Consider the following 15,775-nt stretch of genomic DNA (forward strand, 5'->3'; position numbering starts at 1 on the left):
CAGAAGAGAGGAAATGGTGTTCCAGACATGGAAAGTCAAGTGCCATGACAAGGAAATACGAGAATATGTCAAGTTTCAGAAAAAGCAAAGTGGCCTAACATGGTTGGCTGCAAAGAATGCGCAGAAATGAAAGATGTGGATTGAGGCCTATGTAGTTAGAATCCTTATATGCCAAACTAAAGAATTTTAATGATATTTGAAAGCAATAGCAGCTACTGTGAAAGATACTCAGCACAAGAGGGACAGGATCATTTTACTGCCTTAGAGATCCCTGGGGGAGGGGCTAGGTGAAGGGGGTAGAACCAAGGAAAGATGACTGGCTGTAGAGTATCTGAGAAGAGGGTAGAAGACTACAGGTAGAAGACTAATTGCTCTGCTATGATTCATACAAAAAATGAAAAGGATCCAGCCTATAACAAATAGTGGTAGAAGCAGAGATAGGGCAGAAAAGAGTAATATTTAGAAGGTAGAATCAACTGGACTTGGTGAATAATTATAGGAGGTAAAAACTGTGATTTCCAGGGTTCTTATTTGTAGAACACTAAAAACAGAAGAGGGAATAAATAAGAATAATTTTAAAAAGGGAAGGGTGATTAGTTCATTATTGGTTATACTGAGTTTGTGGTATTTGCTGTATATTTAAATGGAGCAACATAGGCACCTAGTGCTCAGGAAAATGATCTGTGCTTGACATATAAAATTAGGAACATTACTATTTTGGTAACCATTGAAACCACAGAACACATAACTAAAGGAAAAAGGTTTAGAATATAAGCCCCAGAGTCCCCAACACTTAAAGGTACAAAATAAATAATATAGGAAAATAATACTAGGTAGCAAAAAAAAATCAGGTAACGATGTAACCAAAATTAAAGAGGACAGAATTTCAGGAAGAAGGAAGGAGGCATGTCAAATGCTAAGGAGAATTTACTTCAATTAGAGTAACAAATACATAACTAATATTTTGCATGTTTTACTTATTAATTTTTCTACAAATCAGATGTGTCTTTGTATTCTACACACCTCTGTTTCAGCTTGAGTTCTTTGACAGTGATGCTGAGCAATCAGTCTATCAGCCTGTGCAAGGGCTAGAGCTTTTGTTTCCAAAAGATCTTGTAGCCTGCTTTCTTTGGACTACAAGAAAACATATCATTAATTTTCATTTTAGGAATACATCTATTAAAGCTTATTACACATTGTTAAAATAAGCTTATACTCACAGCTAATGTGGATAGTTTCATTTCATATACATCCATTATGTCAGATATTCTCACATCACAAATCTGATCCTTTACCTACATTTTAAGAGAAAAAAAATTAAAATTTTAATAAAATATTTTGACACAATGACAAAATAAATGCCTACTTCAAAACTAAATCATTAAAACTTAATGATGAGTAACAAAATAAAAACAAATGCTACATCAGGTAAGTCACAAATATTTCTTTTTTTCTTTGAGATGGGTCTCACTGTCACCCAGGTTGGAGTGAAGTGGTATAATCTTGGCTCACTGCAACCTCTGCCTCCTGGGTTCAAGTGATTCTCCTGCCTCAGCCTTCAGAGTAGCTGAGACAACAGGCATGCGCCACCACGTCCAGCTAATTTTTTGTATTTTTAATAGAGACGGAGTTTCGCCATATTGCCCAAGCTGGTCTTGAACTCCTCAGCTCTGGCAATCTGCCCTCCTTGGCCTCCCAAAATGCTGGGATTACAGGCGTAAGCCACCGCACCCGGCAAAATGTTGAAATTTTGACTGATTTTTCTTATTTCCAAATTTTCCAGAATATTGTCATTTCTTATATTAAGGTTTCAATAGTGAAATCTGTACCTGACAGTGTTTAGATACATGTTATAATCGGGACTGACATATAGCTAATATGTACCAGGTTATAATTGCTGTTTTTTCACTCACCACCATTCCAGACTGAAGTTTCTCTATTAATTCTTCAATATTCAATCCAGGAACACCATCTTTCAAATGAGGAGGAGTTAAACACTTTATTGATGTTGGAAAACTGTGATTTGATGATTGCCAGGGCATTTTTCTGGGTATATGTTCTGTTTCCTGTTGTCTATAGGCATTGTTTGCTGCTATACTTTCTCCAAGTCTGAATGGGAGTCAAAGAAAGGAAAAAAAAATTATACGAAAATAGAAGAAAAGGCAGACTTAGTGCAGAATTAGGGAATTTTTAAGAATGGGTCCTTTTTTTGAATAGAAGTCTTCAAATAATCTTGGAGACCATGATGAAATGAAGTCTTGCGAAATAGTCCAAATTTTCCAGAGCACCCACTTTTCTGTTTCTAACCTTTTATAATGACAGCTTCACCTCTGGTTTGGAGGCATTGTAAGACTAGTTTATGAGTGTGGATTATCTGTAATAAGTACAAAGTTATTGGTACTGGTCAGAATAATGTTCTTATCATGGGTGATATCACCTGGCCTTTACGTCCTTAGTCCTTTTCCTTTCTCACTCAGTACATACTTTTCACCAACCTGACTTCCATTCTAACCCTTTAAAATCCTCTCTTTCTCCTACCTCAGGCCTTCATATGAGCTGTTCCTTTATCCGGAACACGCTTTCTACCACAAAACAAAATATTTTTTTCACTTATCTCTTAACTAAAGTGCAAACTGCAAGATGGCAGGCACTCAGCCTAATTTATTACAGGCTGGGCATGGTGGCTCACACCTGTAACCGCAGCACTTTGGGAGGATCACTTGAGTCCAAGAGTTCGAGACAAGCCTGGGCAACCTGGTGAGACCCCTCTATAAAAAAATAAATTAATCAAGCAGGTGTGGTGGCACAAGCCTGTGGTCCCCACTACTCAGGGGGTTGAGTTGGGAATATCACTTGAGCCCCAGAGGTCGAAGCTGCAGTGAGTCATGATCACACCACTGCACCCCAGTCTGGGTGATACAGTGAGACCCTGTCTCGAAAACAAACAAGTAAATACACACACACAAAAACCCTACCTACCAATGCATCCATAATATACATTCAGCTTATTAAACGCCCAAGATAATGTCAAATAAGGGCATTAAATAGTAAGCATAAAATGGACATCTGAGATAATGCCCAAAGAGAAAATTATTTACAACACAAATAAGACAGGGAATGCCAAGACACAGTCAAAATGGTGGGAAGGCCTCACGCACAGAGGCAGAGGATAAGACTCCCATGTTCAGTGAGGCTGCAGATTCCCCTTTGAAGCTTTTAAGGTTTTGTTTCATGTCAGATTACCAGTTTATGCAAGCAGGCCACCACAAAATAGAGCAGCTTTACAGACCACTTTTAACTTATAACTTGAAAAGCTTCCTGTGTATTTTTGTTGTTGCTGTTAAAAAAATATTTATTATAAAATTAAGGGAATTTTGGTTATATGTTCTCTAGGTCTTACATCCCATACTTTAACTCTTAAGGTATGATGACCTAAATTGCTAATTCTGAAAAGTGGAATTGCTAAATCAGTGAATAGCATATAGCATGGACCAGCACTTTTTCTTATAGGTCAAGATAGTAAGTATTTTAGACTCAAGGGCCTATCTGGTCTCTGTCACAATTACTCAATTCTGCTTTTATAGAGTGAAAGCAACATAGACAGAGTATAAAAATGAGTGGGTGTGGCCATATTCCAATAAAACTATTTACAAAAACAGATGCCTGTCCACTGGCCAGTTTGCTGATCCCGGTATACAGGGAATATCTTACCTGTTTATCAACTACTTCAAATTATTCAAACCATTTTTACAAATTCATACATACAAATGACTTAAAAAAATTTTAAACCAGACTCCTAATAGACATTTAGTTCAGAGAGCCCTGAAATCTGAATTTTTTTTCAAACATAATTGCAAATATTCTTATTGCTTGAAAGTAACGAGTATAGTAGAAAATTTTGCCTGGTTGTCATTTTTCCACTTTCTGATAAAAGTTCAGATTTTTTTCTTTAGGAACTCTCCTATTCTCCTATCCCAACTAACTTTTAGTCCACATCTTTCTCATGGATAACCCAGGCCTGGTCAATGACTAATGCTTAGACCTTTTCCTTAAACAGTCAGGAAGGAAAAGCTCTTTCTATGGAGGAACTAAACTGGGAGGATGTAAGCTTAAGAGTGTCTAGAAGTTATCATTAAAAAGAAGTGGCTAGAGACATAGAGGGATAGTACCTGAAGAACATTTAACTGCCTGGATCTAGCTTTTCCCTGAGTGAGTATACATCTGAACTTTTCATTTATAAGAATCAAACATTTTTAGAAATCACTTGAAAAATTACTATTACAATGAAGTCTTCAATTCACTAATTTTCTTGTGTATCTATACTGAGGACTAAAGAGACATAGCAGGGTATTCCAACACCACAAGAGATACACTGCAAATGATTACAACTCACACTAAAGCAGGAAAATCTGGCAGTGGAGCAGCCTCCAATAATATTCTCAGTCCAGACTGTACTTGTTCTCTATTATCTGACGTTAAAGCAAAAGCCAAAGGAGTAATCAAACGTGGGTCCTAAATAAATCAGAAACCAAAAAAGAAGAAGCAGAAAGAATAAACAATGTCAGCTCTTTTAGATAGGAGGTGAGTAAATATATGTAAATCTTAATTCTAGGCAAATTCTAAAATGTTTCTAATGTTTGAATATATTATAGTCTATATAGTTTGAATATATACTTTGTTATAGCTGTTTACACTGCCATGCAATCAATATGAACAGGAGTTTAAAAAAAATCTGGCAAAGGTTTTGAATGCTTTCAAATGTGCCTATAAAAATTATGCCTTATATATTTTCGTGGATTAAAAAACCCACAACTGACTGATGTGTAGAATTAATGTTTTTTTCCAAGCTATCATTTAAAAGAAAAAAATGGCCAATCACTTCCAAATTAAGGCTATAAAATAAAAAGTAAAATTCAAATTAAATTAGAACATTTAAATTTAAAGATCGAAAAAATACAGTTACTTCAATCATTCATGTCAGTAAATATTTTACATTAGTATTGTAAGCCCCAAGTCATCAATGTATATCTAAAATGTCTGGGACCAGAAGTGTTTCAAATTTCTGATTTTTTTCAGATTTTAGAATATTTGCATGTACTTACTGGTTGGGCATCCCTAATCCAAAAACCCAAAATGCTTCAGTGAGCACTTCCTTTGAGTATCACCTTTGAGCCTCATTTTGGTACTTAAAACGTTTTGTTTTTTGGAGCATTTCAGATTTCAGATTTTCAAATTAGGGATGCTCAACCTGTATTATGAAAAACATATCTTAAATAATGGACATAACATCAGTTTGACTCCTTTAAAAATACATTGAGATATTAGTGAAGAAAATATTAAAATATAAATCCCTTATAATTAAAATATTGAGTACCTTGTAGGTACTTGAGTATAATCCAATGTCACAGAACTGTGATAAAAGCAGAGCTTTATCTCCAAAACCCTCAATGGTAAGCCTCATTATTTCCAGTTTGTAGTCGAGGAAATTGAAGTCGAGAGAGGTGAAATAACTTACTCAAGCCTGTACTAAGAACCAGTAGAGTCAACATTTGAACTCAGTCCCTTAAACATGCTCTCAAAACATACCAGTGGTCCCTGCCTAAGGTTTCAGTTTTGGCTTCTACACTGTCTATACAGTCACTAGAGATGTCTCTGTTAAGCTACTGCAGTAATTTAATTCACACATTTTTGTTAAACATCTGTTGTAAAGGTAGGTGTTGTAGATATTATTACACAAAGTTTTTAAGAGGCTAATATTTTGGAGTAGTCTCCTCCACTATGCTTTAGCAGACCAGATCAAACCAGAAAGGAGTCACTTGGATGAGTGCCATGTAATCAAACTGCACTTTGAAATGGGCCAGTTTTCCAAAAAACCAGGAGATTTCAGTCAACCTGAGTTAGTATAATAAGGAAGCCCCCTTTATTATAATTCTATAAGAAAAGTAACTTTGAAATGACCAATCTGCTTTCAGTTCCCTATTTGTGCTTTCTTCAGCCCTTTTCTGGTCTATAAAGTCAACCTTCTCTGCTTAGCCCAGGGGAATGATTCATTCTATTTTATAGAATGAGGCTGCCAAATTCTAGAATCATAAATAAAAGCCAGTTAGAACTTTGAACTAAATTTGTTGTACTTTGTCTTTTGATAACATCTAGAGATCATATTCAGCTACTATTATTGAAATTTGTGAGTTAGCTATTTTCTGCACAGCCCTTCTAATTATCACAATCCTTTTCTTCCAGCTGTCTCCCTATCCCCTTAATACCCTACCTCAACCCTAACCAAAAACAAAACCCCTAAAACAAATATCACTCTTCCTCCAATGCCAACAGAAACAAATGAAGAAATATACAAATACAACACAAGAAAGGAAAATGCTGAGGAAGCAGCACTATTGTGAACATTCTCTACATTAGTGTCATGAGCACTTATGTTCAATTCCTGTGAAAGTATATAAAATAACTGTGCAGTGAGACTATTATAACTGCTTAAGACAACAACTTTAAACTTTCTTCTCATTGCCAATTCTAAGAGAATTATCTTCTAAAGATTAAGAATATTAAAACAGAAACTTATATTAGGACCATTTATGTATGAATAAACTTCAATGTTTGAAGAGTTTAAACTCACCTGAAGTATTTTGTAGAAGCTTACTTCCATACCAGGAACCAATGGTTTAAGTTTGTTAATCAAATCAAGAGTTTTCAAAATTACATCAGCAGCAAGTTTGCTTTAAAGATAAATCACATTTAAATTAGATAACTGAAAAATTTCTTAGAGCTTGTTTCTGTCCAAAATTCTAAAGAAAATGAAAAAAACCAACACTTGTGTTTTTAAAATTCAAGATGATAAAGTCCTGTTTCTATTGAGAAGTAAAAATCTCAATCAACATTCTTATAACTCAAGATCCAAAGAGAACAAACTGGCATTAATAGCCTTAGTTTAGACAGTATTTCTTTTACTACCAACCTGCTTCAACTTTCTGTTTCAAGTAGGTAGTAGTTTTGAAACACAGCTCATTTAATTCTTAGCTTTGTCACTAGAATATCAACAGTAGACAGCAACCTTAGGCAATATAGAATATCTAATACGTAATGAATGAATTACACTAGGTCATGTTCTGAGTTTTGTACCTGAAAGTAGTATACAAATATAAAAACAGATAATTCTTACTCTAAAGGTGCACAATTACTGACAATTGTGACATTTGTGGAAACAGAAACAAATCATAGAGTCTACCACTCAGCAGGTCCTCAGTAAAGATTAGATGGACTTAATTCATGAGGAGGGAAGGGGTATAAAGTAATATCTTATTACCATCAGTGAAAATCCACCTTTAACCATAATTCCTGACCTGCCAAGGAAGGAGAGTTGTCTGTTATTAAAAAGCCTTTAGCAGTGACTGATTTCCTTGTAATAAAACTACTCTTCTGTTTTTTCATGCTTTTCATTTAAAAAAGTAAAATTAATTACTGAGGCAATGTCAAAAAGGAGCTCCAGAAATGTTCAGAACCCTTAGATAATTATAGTAAGTTAAAACAAGATAAAACAAACCTAAACAATAAAAAACGTTAATACCTTTCTTCAAAAAGCACACAATCTACAAATTGAATGAATTTACAAAAAATTCATTATGAAAATGTTTGTTAATCTGTTATATCTTAAGTCATAACCAAAGGATGGTCCTCCAAAAGGATGAGAATCACCACATCTTTTGATTTTTTACTGCCTTGCCATTTTGTCATTAGAGTTTATATACTCACCATAATTCAGAATCTGCAACCTTTGTTCCAAATCCCAGGTCAATCTTGCCATATGTAAATTGTTGTTCTATAAGAGTGGTACACTTGACAGTTGTCAATATTTTTGCAATATGCATTTTTAGTGTATCATCTCCACAGAGAGGTTAAGTTTTGTTAAGATATACAACAAAAAAATTCTCACTTTATGTGTAAAAGATAACATTCAGGATGATTTCATACAAATTATATCATCACTGTCATCCAGTATAATTATTGTTAAATTAGCTCAATGACAGACAAGGAAACTGAAACTCACACAATTTAAATGACTAGCAAGTGGTAAGAGATGGAATGGCACCAAAGGTTTCTGACTCAATGGTTAAAACAGCGAGGATATCTCTCCATTGGATGTCTGTTTTTTGTTAGCAAGAATCTCAATGGTTCAATAAATATTTATTGAATAAGGGTAAGTTGTTTTGTCATATTTGTATATTATAAATTAATGTAAATAGCTATTATTTTAAAAGTTGTGGTCCAATTCAATGAGAAGGTTCCACTTTATTAATTATAAATATCTCCAAGGTCAAGCAATCATGTATCCCTACTGCAGTGGTTCTCAACTTTAGCTGCATGTTAGAATCAACTGCGTAGTTTAAACAATCACAAACAAAAAAGCCAACATGCAAACACACACCACCTAATGATTTCAGGGTTTCACATCACTCCAATTAAATTAGAAACTCTTGAAGTAAGGTTCTAGAATCGATTTTCTTTTTTTTTTTTCACATGGTCTCCAGGTGATTTTAGGTTGGAAATCAGGGTTGAGAGTCACTGCTTTAAAGGAAGAAAATTAAGGAGCAGTACCTTAGAAGAGGATATTAAACAGGGGTGGAGTTTGCTCTAGGACAGAGTAGAACATATTCTTGTTGCTCTGAGATACAAGGAAACCTGACTAGATACATTTAAGAGATCTGGTTGAGATACAGTGGCTCTTTGCTCATAGTAAAAAAGTATTAATGAAATATTTTAAAATTGGGACTTCCAGCAACTCAGAATTAGTTGGTCTATGAAAAAGTAAACACAAGGAAGACCTAGAAAATCAGTATATAGAAGTTAAGCAGTGAAACTAAAAGGTTTCTTTTTAAATGAATGAATTTGTGTTGATATACTTGTCTTTTCTTATAACCATTATTAAAGCAATTATGAAGGCTTTATTTTTAAAACATAAGGTAAAACAACTGAGCTAAAATCATGACAACTCTATCAGCATTTCTTTATCCACGAATACACATCACCAAAAAATGGCACTACTGATCGTCCGTCCAGGGGAAATAATTAGCATCAAGCAGAAAACAGTAACATGGAGTAACAGAATAGTCATTTTAGAATTTACCACCAAATGTCAAATTGTGATACAAGTGTTAAAATCAAGCTTAAACAGCATTTTTAAAAATGTACCTTAAAAGTTTCACACAGAAAAATAAGGAAAAAAAATCATGGATCTTTTTCACTCATTGAGAATTTTTTCTACAGTTCAAATTTTAGTTCAATAATTCTAGATAAATATGAGCATAAAGTGACAAATTACAAATAAAGACAAAATGCAGTGAATGCGATACTAGAAAAAAAAGAATGGTTAGTTATATAGTTTTCACGTTAATGACAGTAAAGGATATTTAACAAAACTTCAATGGCCTTGGCAATCCTTTCACATTTTTTTCTTATTAAAGCCTCATCTAGATTTTGTTCTGTGAACTGAAGTTGATCAAGGATTGTAGGCAGCAGAAGGGTCACAAAACGATCAGCCGAGGAACAGTTAGCAGCATCTATGACATCCTGGAGAATTATCCATCACAAATGATTAAAAGCAAAGATGGAATATACAATACAGAAAAAGTCATCACTGAATTGTAACACTCTCTTTAAATTTTTTATATTTCCTTCAATATGCCATTGACCTAAGTCTCCTGTGAATATTTAAATTTTTATTTAAAATTTATACTTCTATCCAGTTTTGAGGGCTATGGCTTTTTTCTCAAATTAGACAGTAAGGTTTTACAAATAAGACTTTTTTAAACAGACTTTGTGATTTAAAAATTATTCTAAACTAAAAGTATTTACTGAAAACAAATATCCTGAATCTGCTAAAAGTAATAACAACAATTAAATAATAGACATTGGTCTTAATAGTTTATGACCACAAATAATTTCCCTCAAGACCCTCAAAGGGCTTTTTAAATGTTAAAACTGATTGTTAAATAATCAAGACCAAGATAAAATAGAAAATTTTGTGCCTAACTCTTAATGAGCATATTTAATCACTTCATACACATATTTGTTTGTGTGTGAGACCCAGTTATGTGAAGGGAAATACTTTCAGGAGATATTGGGTTAGACAGAATGGATTTATAAACAGGGAGAATAGTGGAGAATATTAAATTGCCCAGATAGTAAGATCTACCAGAATGTGGAGTTTTGTCTGTATCTTAAGTGCCTAGCACATTATCTGGCATGCTCTACTCCATTTCACTGACTGAATCCAATATGCCTCTATTGTCCATTCAATGGCCTACTAAACTTGGTAGATGGCATCTATTGCAATGGAGAGACAATGTAACTATCCCAAGTAGTCAGGCAACAAATTATATAAATCTTTTTAAAATCTTTACTTATTACACTGAAATGAGCACTATATATATACACACATACTACTCAGTGAAAAAAAGGAAAACACTAATATATATGACTGGCAGAAAAAAACCTAGTGAGTCTAGTATGACTGTTAGTAATTGAGATGTTTTCCTCAAGTGTATGAACTGGAAGTTTACAAAGAATGTTTTTTTTTTTTTTTTTTTTTTTGAGACGGAGTCTCGCTTTGTCACCCAGGCTGGAGTGCAGTGGCGCAATCTCGGCTCACTGCAAGCTCCGCCTCCCAGGTTCACGCCATTCTCCTGCCTCAGCCTCCCGAGTAGCTGGGACTACAGGCGCCCGCCACTACACCCGGCTAATTTTTTTGTATTTTTAGTAGAGACGGGGTTTCACCGTGTTAGCCAGGATGGTCTCGATCTCTTGACCTCGTGATCCGCCCGCCTCGGCCTCCCAAAGTTCTGGGATTACAGGCGTGAGCCACCGCGCCCGGCCCAAAGAATGTTTTTGAAGACAAATTGTTAACTGAGAGTCACAAAAGTAAAAAAGTCAATCTGTCAGTCATCCTATTACCTCAAATATTTCCTTGAACAACTCCAATGTTAAAACAGAACAGTTTTCTGATCCGTCCAAAGGTTGGCTTAACCAGCGCAGTAGAGCCACAGTAGGTTCTAAACATTTAGTATGGCTTCCCAGAGTGGCGCTGCCAGGTGGAGACTGTTCAAACATCATCTGAGTGAGCATATGGCGCAGCTGAGTCACTGAACAGAAGGCAAGAAGTAATTCTAAAACCTGTGCAATAGAAAGTGTTCATTAAACATCGATTTCACAGAACTTTAATATACAAAGCAAGTGTATGATGAAGCTGAAAATGCTACATATTTTAAAGAAAATATTCTAAAACAAAACTTAAGTTTTTTCTTTCAATATTATTTTTCAAATGTGTGAATAGGTTCTAGAAGATTATAAAATAAACTTATTAATGGTGGTTACTCCTGATAAGCAGGACTGTGAGAACCTCAGAGGGAAGGTCAACTTCAGCTAACGTTAAACTCCTCCCACTCCTTCCATAGTACTTAAATTATTTTTAAACAGAAACCTGTTTTGTTTATAAATGACCAAAAAAACCCCAAAAAATAAAATTAGAATTAGTAATACTTGTTATAATCCTAAAATTCAATAACTGCTATAAAGAATACTGTAGCATAGAATATAAAACCTTCAGGATGGTTATTTTCCACACTGTTTGCATACGGTTGGCATTATGACCCTTAGCTCTCCTACTGTACCCCATTTTTCCTCTACTTTATAAACTGGGCCTTATACCATAACATCCCCCATCAACCAGTTTATTAGATGTTAAGATAAATTCCACCTCATTTCACATACTACCAACTTATCACTAAAAAAAAAAAATTTTCTTAAGATCTCCTTGTCTCTACTTATTTCCAACTTTTTAAAAGTCTGTTTCTTACAAATGATATATAATTGGGATTTGTGTTTTAATCAACTTGATAGTATCTGAATTTAAAAGAATCCAGTCCATTAGCATTTACTGTAACAAATGATAATCTTTAATAAACTGTAGTACAGTCATGTGTCACTTAGTGATGCATATGTTGCTTAACGCATCATTAATTCTGTTGTGTGAACATCGTAAGAGTGTACTTACACAAACCTAGATGGTAGAGCCTACTACGTCCCTTTATTGCCCGTGGGCTACAAAACTGTACAGAATATTACTGTACTAAATACTGTAGGCAACTATAACACAATTGTAAGTACTTGTGTATCTAAACATAGAAAAATACAGTATAAAAGATTAAAAACGGTACACCCGTATAGGACACTTACCATAAACAAAACATGCAGGACTGGAAGTTGCTCTGGGTGAGTTAATGACTGAGTAGTGAGTGAATGTAAAGGCCTAGGACATTACTGTATATTGCTGTATACTTCATAAAGACTGTATGCTTAAGCTACACTATTTTTTAAAATTTCTCTAATAAATTAACCTTAGCTTAGCAGAACTTTTTAACTTTATAAACCTGTCCATTTTTAAAGTTTTTGACTCTTTTGTAGTAAGAGAAACACACTGTACAGCTATACAAAAATACTTTATTTACATCTGTAGTCTATCAGTTTTTTTTCTATTTTTAAAATGGGGGCTTTTTCTTTTTAAACTTTTTTTGTTAAAAACAAAGACACAAACACAGACATTAGCCCAGGTCTACACAGGGCCAGGGCAATCAACACCACTTCCACCTCCACATGTTGTCCCACTGGAAGGTCTTCAGGGGCAGTAACACACAGGGAGCTGTCATCCCTAATAACAACAATACCTTCTTCTGGAATACCTCCTGAAAGACCTGCCTGGCTGTTTTACAGTTAACTTTTTTATAAGTAGAAGTACACTCTAAAATAACAAAGAATAAGGGGTAACACGTTTATCAAAATACTATGTACTGTATACAATCTTAATATGTGTTATAGTTTTATACAGCTGGCAGCTCAGTAGGTTTGTTTACACCAGCATCACCACAAACACATGTGATGCATTGCACCACCATGTTAGAATGGCCATAATGTCATAGGCAATAAGAAGTCTGTGTCTGTCATTGACTAAAATGTCATTATGTAATGCATGACTATATTTATTTTTGAATAGGTAATACATTCACATGGTTCAAAAGACAAACCCTGTAGGCAAGCAATGTTACCAACTGTTTGTGTATCTTACCATATGTCCGTTATAAACACAGAAGCAGATAGCTTCCCATGTACATTAGTTTTCTTTTAATGTACACATATAAAAGTAAAAAAACTAATTACTAGTGCAGAGCCAGATGACTTTCCCAAAATGAACATATTCCACTGTTGATGGCATTTGGGTTATCATTGTTAGCTATTAGGAGCAGTACTACATTTTGTACACATGTAAACAATTCTTTGGGATAAATACCTATAAGTGAGATTTCTGGGTCGTAGTTTATACATATGCCCAGTATTAATAGATACCAGTTTTCATAATTGGTTGTTCTGTAAGTACTAAATGAGAGTTAAACATATGCCCAGTATTAATAGATACCAGTTTTCATAATTGGTTGTTCTGTAAGTACTAAATGAGAGTTAAAGTATGTTTGCTATTTTCCTTATTTTTCATTTTAATCAACTGGTGGGTGTCAGATGGTATGATACTACCATTTAAATCTGCATTTCCCTTAAGATTGATAAAGTGGTAAATCACTTCATGTTTATTGACCAATTCAACTTTTTTGCTCAAGTATCTGTTCGGCTCTGTTTTTTCTGATATATACATACAATGTAGAAAAATAATATATTTTGGATAAGAGTCCTTTGTTAGATATATGCATTGTAAATATCTATTCCCATTCTTTGACTTTTCATTCTTTTATTAGTGGTCTTTTCATAAATAGAAACTTAATTTTAATGTAGCCCAACTTATCGACTTTCTTACTGTATAGTTAGTACTTTTGTTTCCTGTTTAAGAAAATCATTGTCTACCCCAAGGCCATGAAGATACTCTTTAGGTGTTTTTTCTAAAACGTTCCTTATTTTTACTCTTCACATTTAAATCTACAACCTGTCTTATACTGATTTTTGCATTTGGTATGAGGAAGGGGGTCAAATTTCAGTTTTTCCCCATATGTATATTCAATTGACCCAGCGTCATTTATTGAAATGACCATACTTTTAAGACTCTACTGTTGTCAATCTGGAGACCATATGCTGTGGGTTTGTTTCTGCTCCATTCTGTTCCACTGGGCTGTCTATCATTATGACAAAATACTGCACTGTCTTTAGACTAATCCCCTAAGCACCTGACATTTAAAAAAATCAGTTAATAGCATCATTTAAAAACTTCATGTTCTATTTGTCACGAGAATATAAATAAAATATATATTTACTGATCTTGTATCCAGCCAACTTGTTAAATAGATTCACTTAATTTTAATAATAGATTTTAGATTTTCTATACTCTCATGTCATCTGAATAGTGAGTTTTATTTCTTCCTTTCCAATCTCTATACCTTTTTAATTTATCTTGCCTTATTAGGTTGGTTGGGACCACCAATACTAAGCTGAACATCACTGGTGATAATGAACATTCTTTTCTTATTCCTAATCTTGAGGAAAGCTTTCAATAATTTGCCATTTAAAAAGATAATGCAGTAGATTTTTGGTAATTACTCTATCAGGGAAAGGAAGTTACTGTTTATTCCTAGTGTGCTAATCTTTATCTTGAATAGGTATTAAATTTTATCAAATGCTATTCCATCTTTAATGAGATAATGTAATTTTTCTGCTTTTTTGTTAATGTGGGAAATTATATTAATTTCTAAATGTTAAACCATCTTTGCATTCCTAGAATAAACCTCATTTGGTAATAAGACATGATCCTTTTTATGTGTCACTGATTTTGATTTGCTAATGTTTTTCGAATTTTTGCAATATGTTCATGAAAGATATTGAGCTATAATTTTCATTTGTTGTAGTATCCTTGTCAGGTTTTGCTATCAAGGTTATACTGGCCTTATAATCAAAGACACTATACACTATTACATATTAAAAAAAAGACACTCAACTATATCTTCCCCACCAAGATGTATTTTGCTTTCACTTCTCCCCACTTCTATCATAACGCGAATTATTTTTTACTTTAAAAAATTAAGTTTTAAATTTTTATTTATTTATTTTTTTTACTTTTCCATTCTCTTTCAGGTTTTGATACCCATAGAATGCTTCTACTCCCCTGTGCTACCTGACCTCCTAAATTCCCTGAGACGGTTTAATACCTTTAGATTCGAATACTAGATTTTTCCCTTGCTGTGTGTTTCTATTCCAAGAATCCTTATTTAGCACTTATATTACAGATTCCTAGTCACTTTATTAAGATCCATTTAGATACTAATTAGAAATAGTTCTCATATTGCACATGAGAAAGGAATTTAGAAATTCTAGGGTTCGAAATAAAAAAGAAAATATTGTTAAGTAACAAACTATGTCCTGTTTCAACCTTTCTACCATCTTTTAGATCATTGTTGCAAATGATTAGTTCAAAGTCATTCTAATTTTTTTCTTCTGTAAAAACTTGTAAGGTAAAGGCTGACCTGGAAAAGTCGTACTTCACAACAGACACAAAAGTCACTTGTAGGAAGATTACAGATCTATATGTGAAAGTTAAAAAAAACTAGGAAGCTTTTAGAGGAAAACAATGGAGTCCATCTTTGTGACTTTGTAATAGGCCAAGAGTTCCTAAATGGAACACAATAAACACTAAATTGATCTATGTTAAAATCAAGGCACCATTAGGTGAGTAAAAACGCAACTCACAGAATGGAAGAAAATATTTGCATGTTATATACCC

The 15,775-nt window shown here is 33.9% G+C and overlaps 1 protein-coding gene across 3 annotated transcripts in view; it reads right to left on the reverse strand.

Annotated features, from left to right (window-relative positions):
- CIP2A (cellular inhibitor of PP2A) overlaps positions 1–15,775 on the reverse strand; it is a 39,323-nt gene that overhangs the window by 8,381 nt on the left and 15,167 nt on the right. For all 3 annotated transcript variants that reach the window (XM_019024282.4, XM_055383533.2, XM_055383534.2), the window contains 8 exons: positions 10,960–11,178; positions 9,417–9,576; positions 7,762–7,903; positions 6,629–6,728; positions 4,394–4,512; positions 1,914–2,109; positions 1,221–1,295; positions 1,024–1,134 (listed from right to left, as the gene is read on the reverse strand). In XM_019024282.4, the coding sequence (XP_018879827.3) occupies positions 1,024–1,134; positions 1,221–1,295; positions 1,914–2,109; positions 4,394–4,512; positions 6,629–6,728; positions 7,762–7,903; positions 9,417–9,576; positions 10,960–11,178 (1,122 nt within the window). The remainder of the gene's footprint in view (positions 1–1,023; positions 1,135–1,220; positions 1,296–1,913; positions 2,110–4,393; positions 4,513–6,628; positions 6,729–7,761; positions 7,904–9,416; positions 9,577–10,959; positions 11,179–15,775) is intronic.

Source organism: Gorilla gorilla, chromosome 2, assembly GCF_029281585.2.
Source record: "Gorilla gorilla gorilla isolate KB3781 chromosome 2, NHGRI_mGorGor1-v2.1_pri, whole genome shotgun sequence".
Lineage (NCBI taxonomy): Eukaryota > Metazoa > Chordata > Mammalia > Primates > Hominidae > Gorilla > Gorilla gorilla.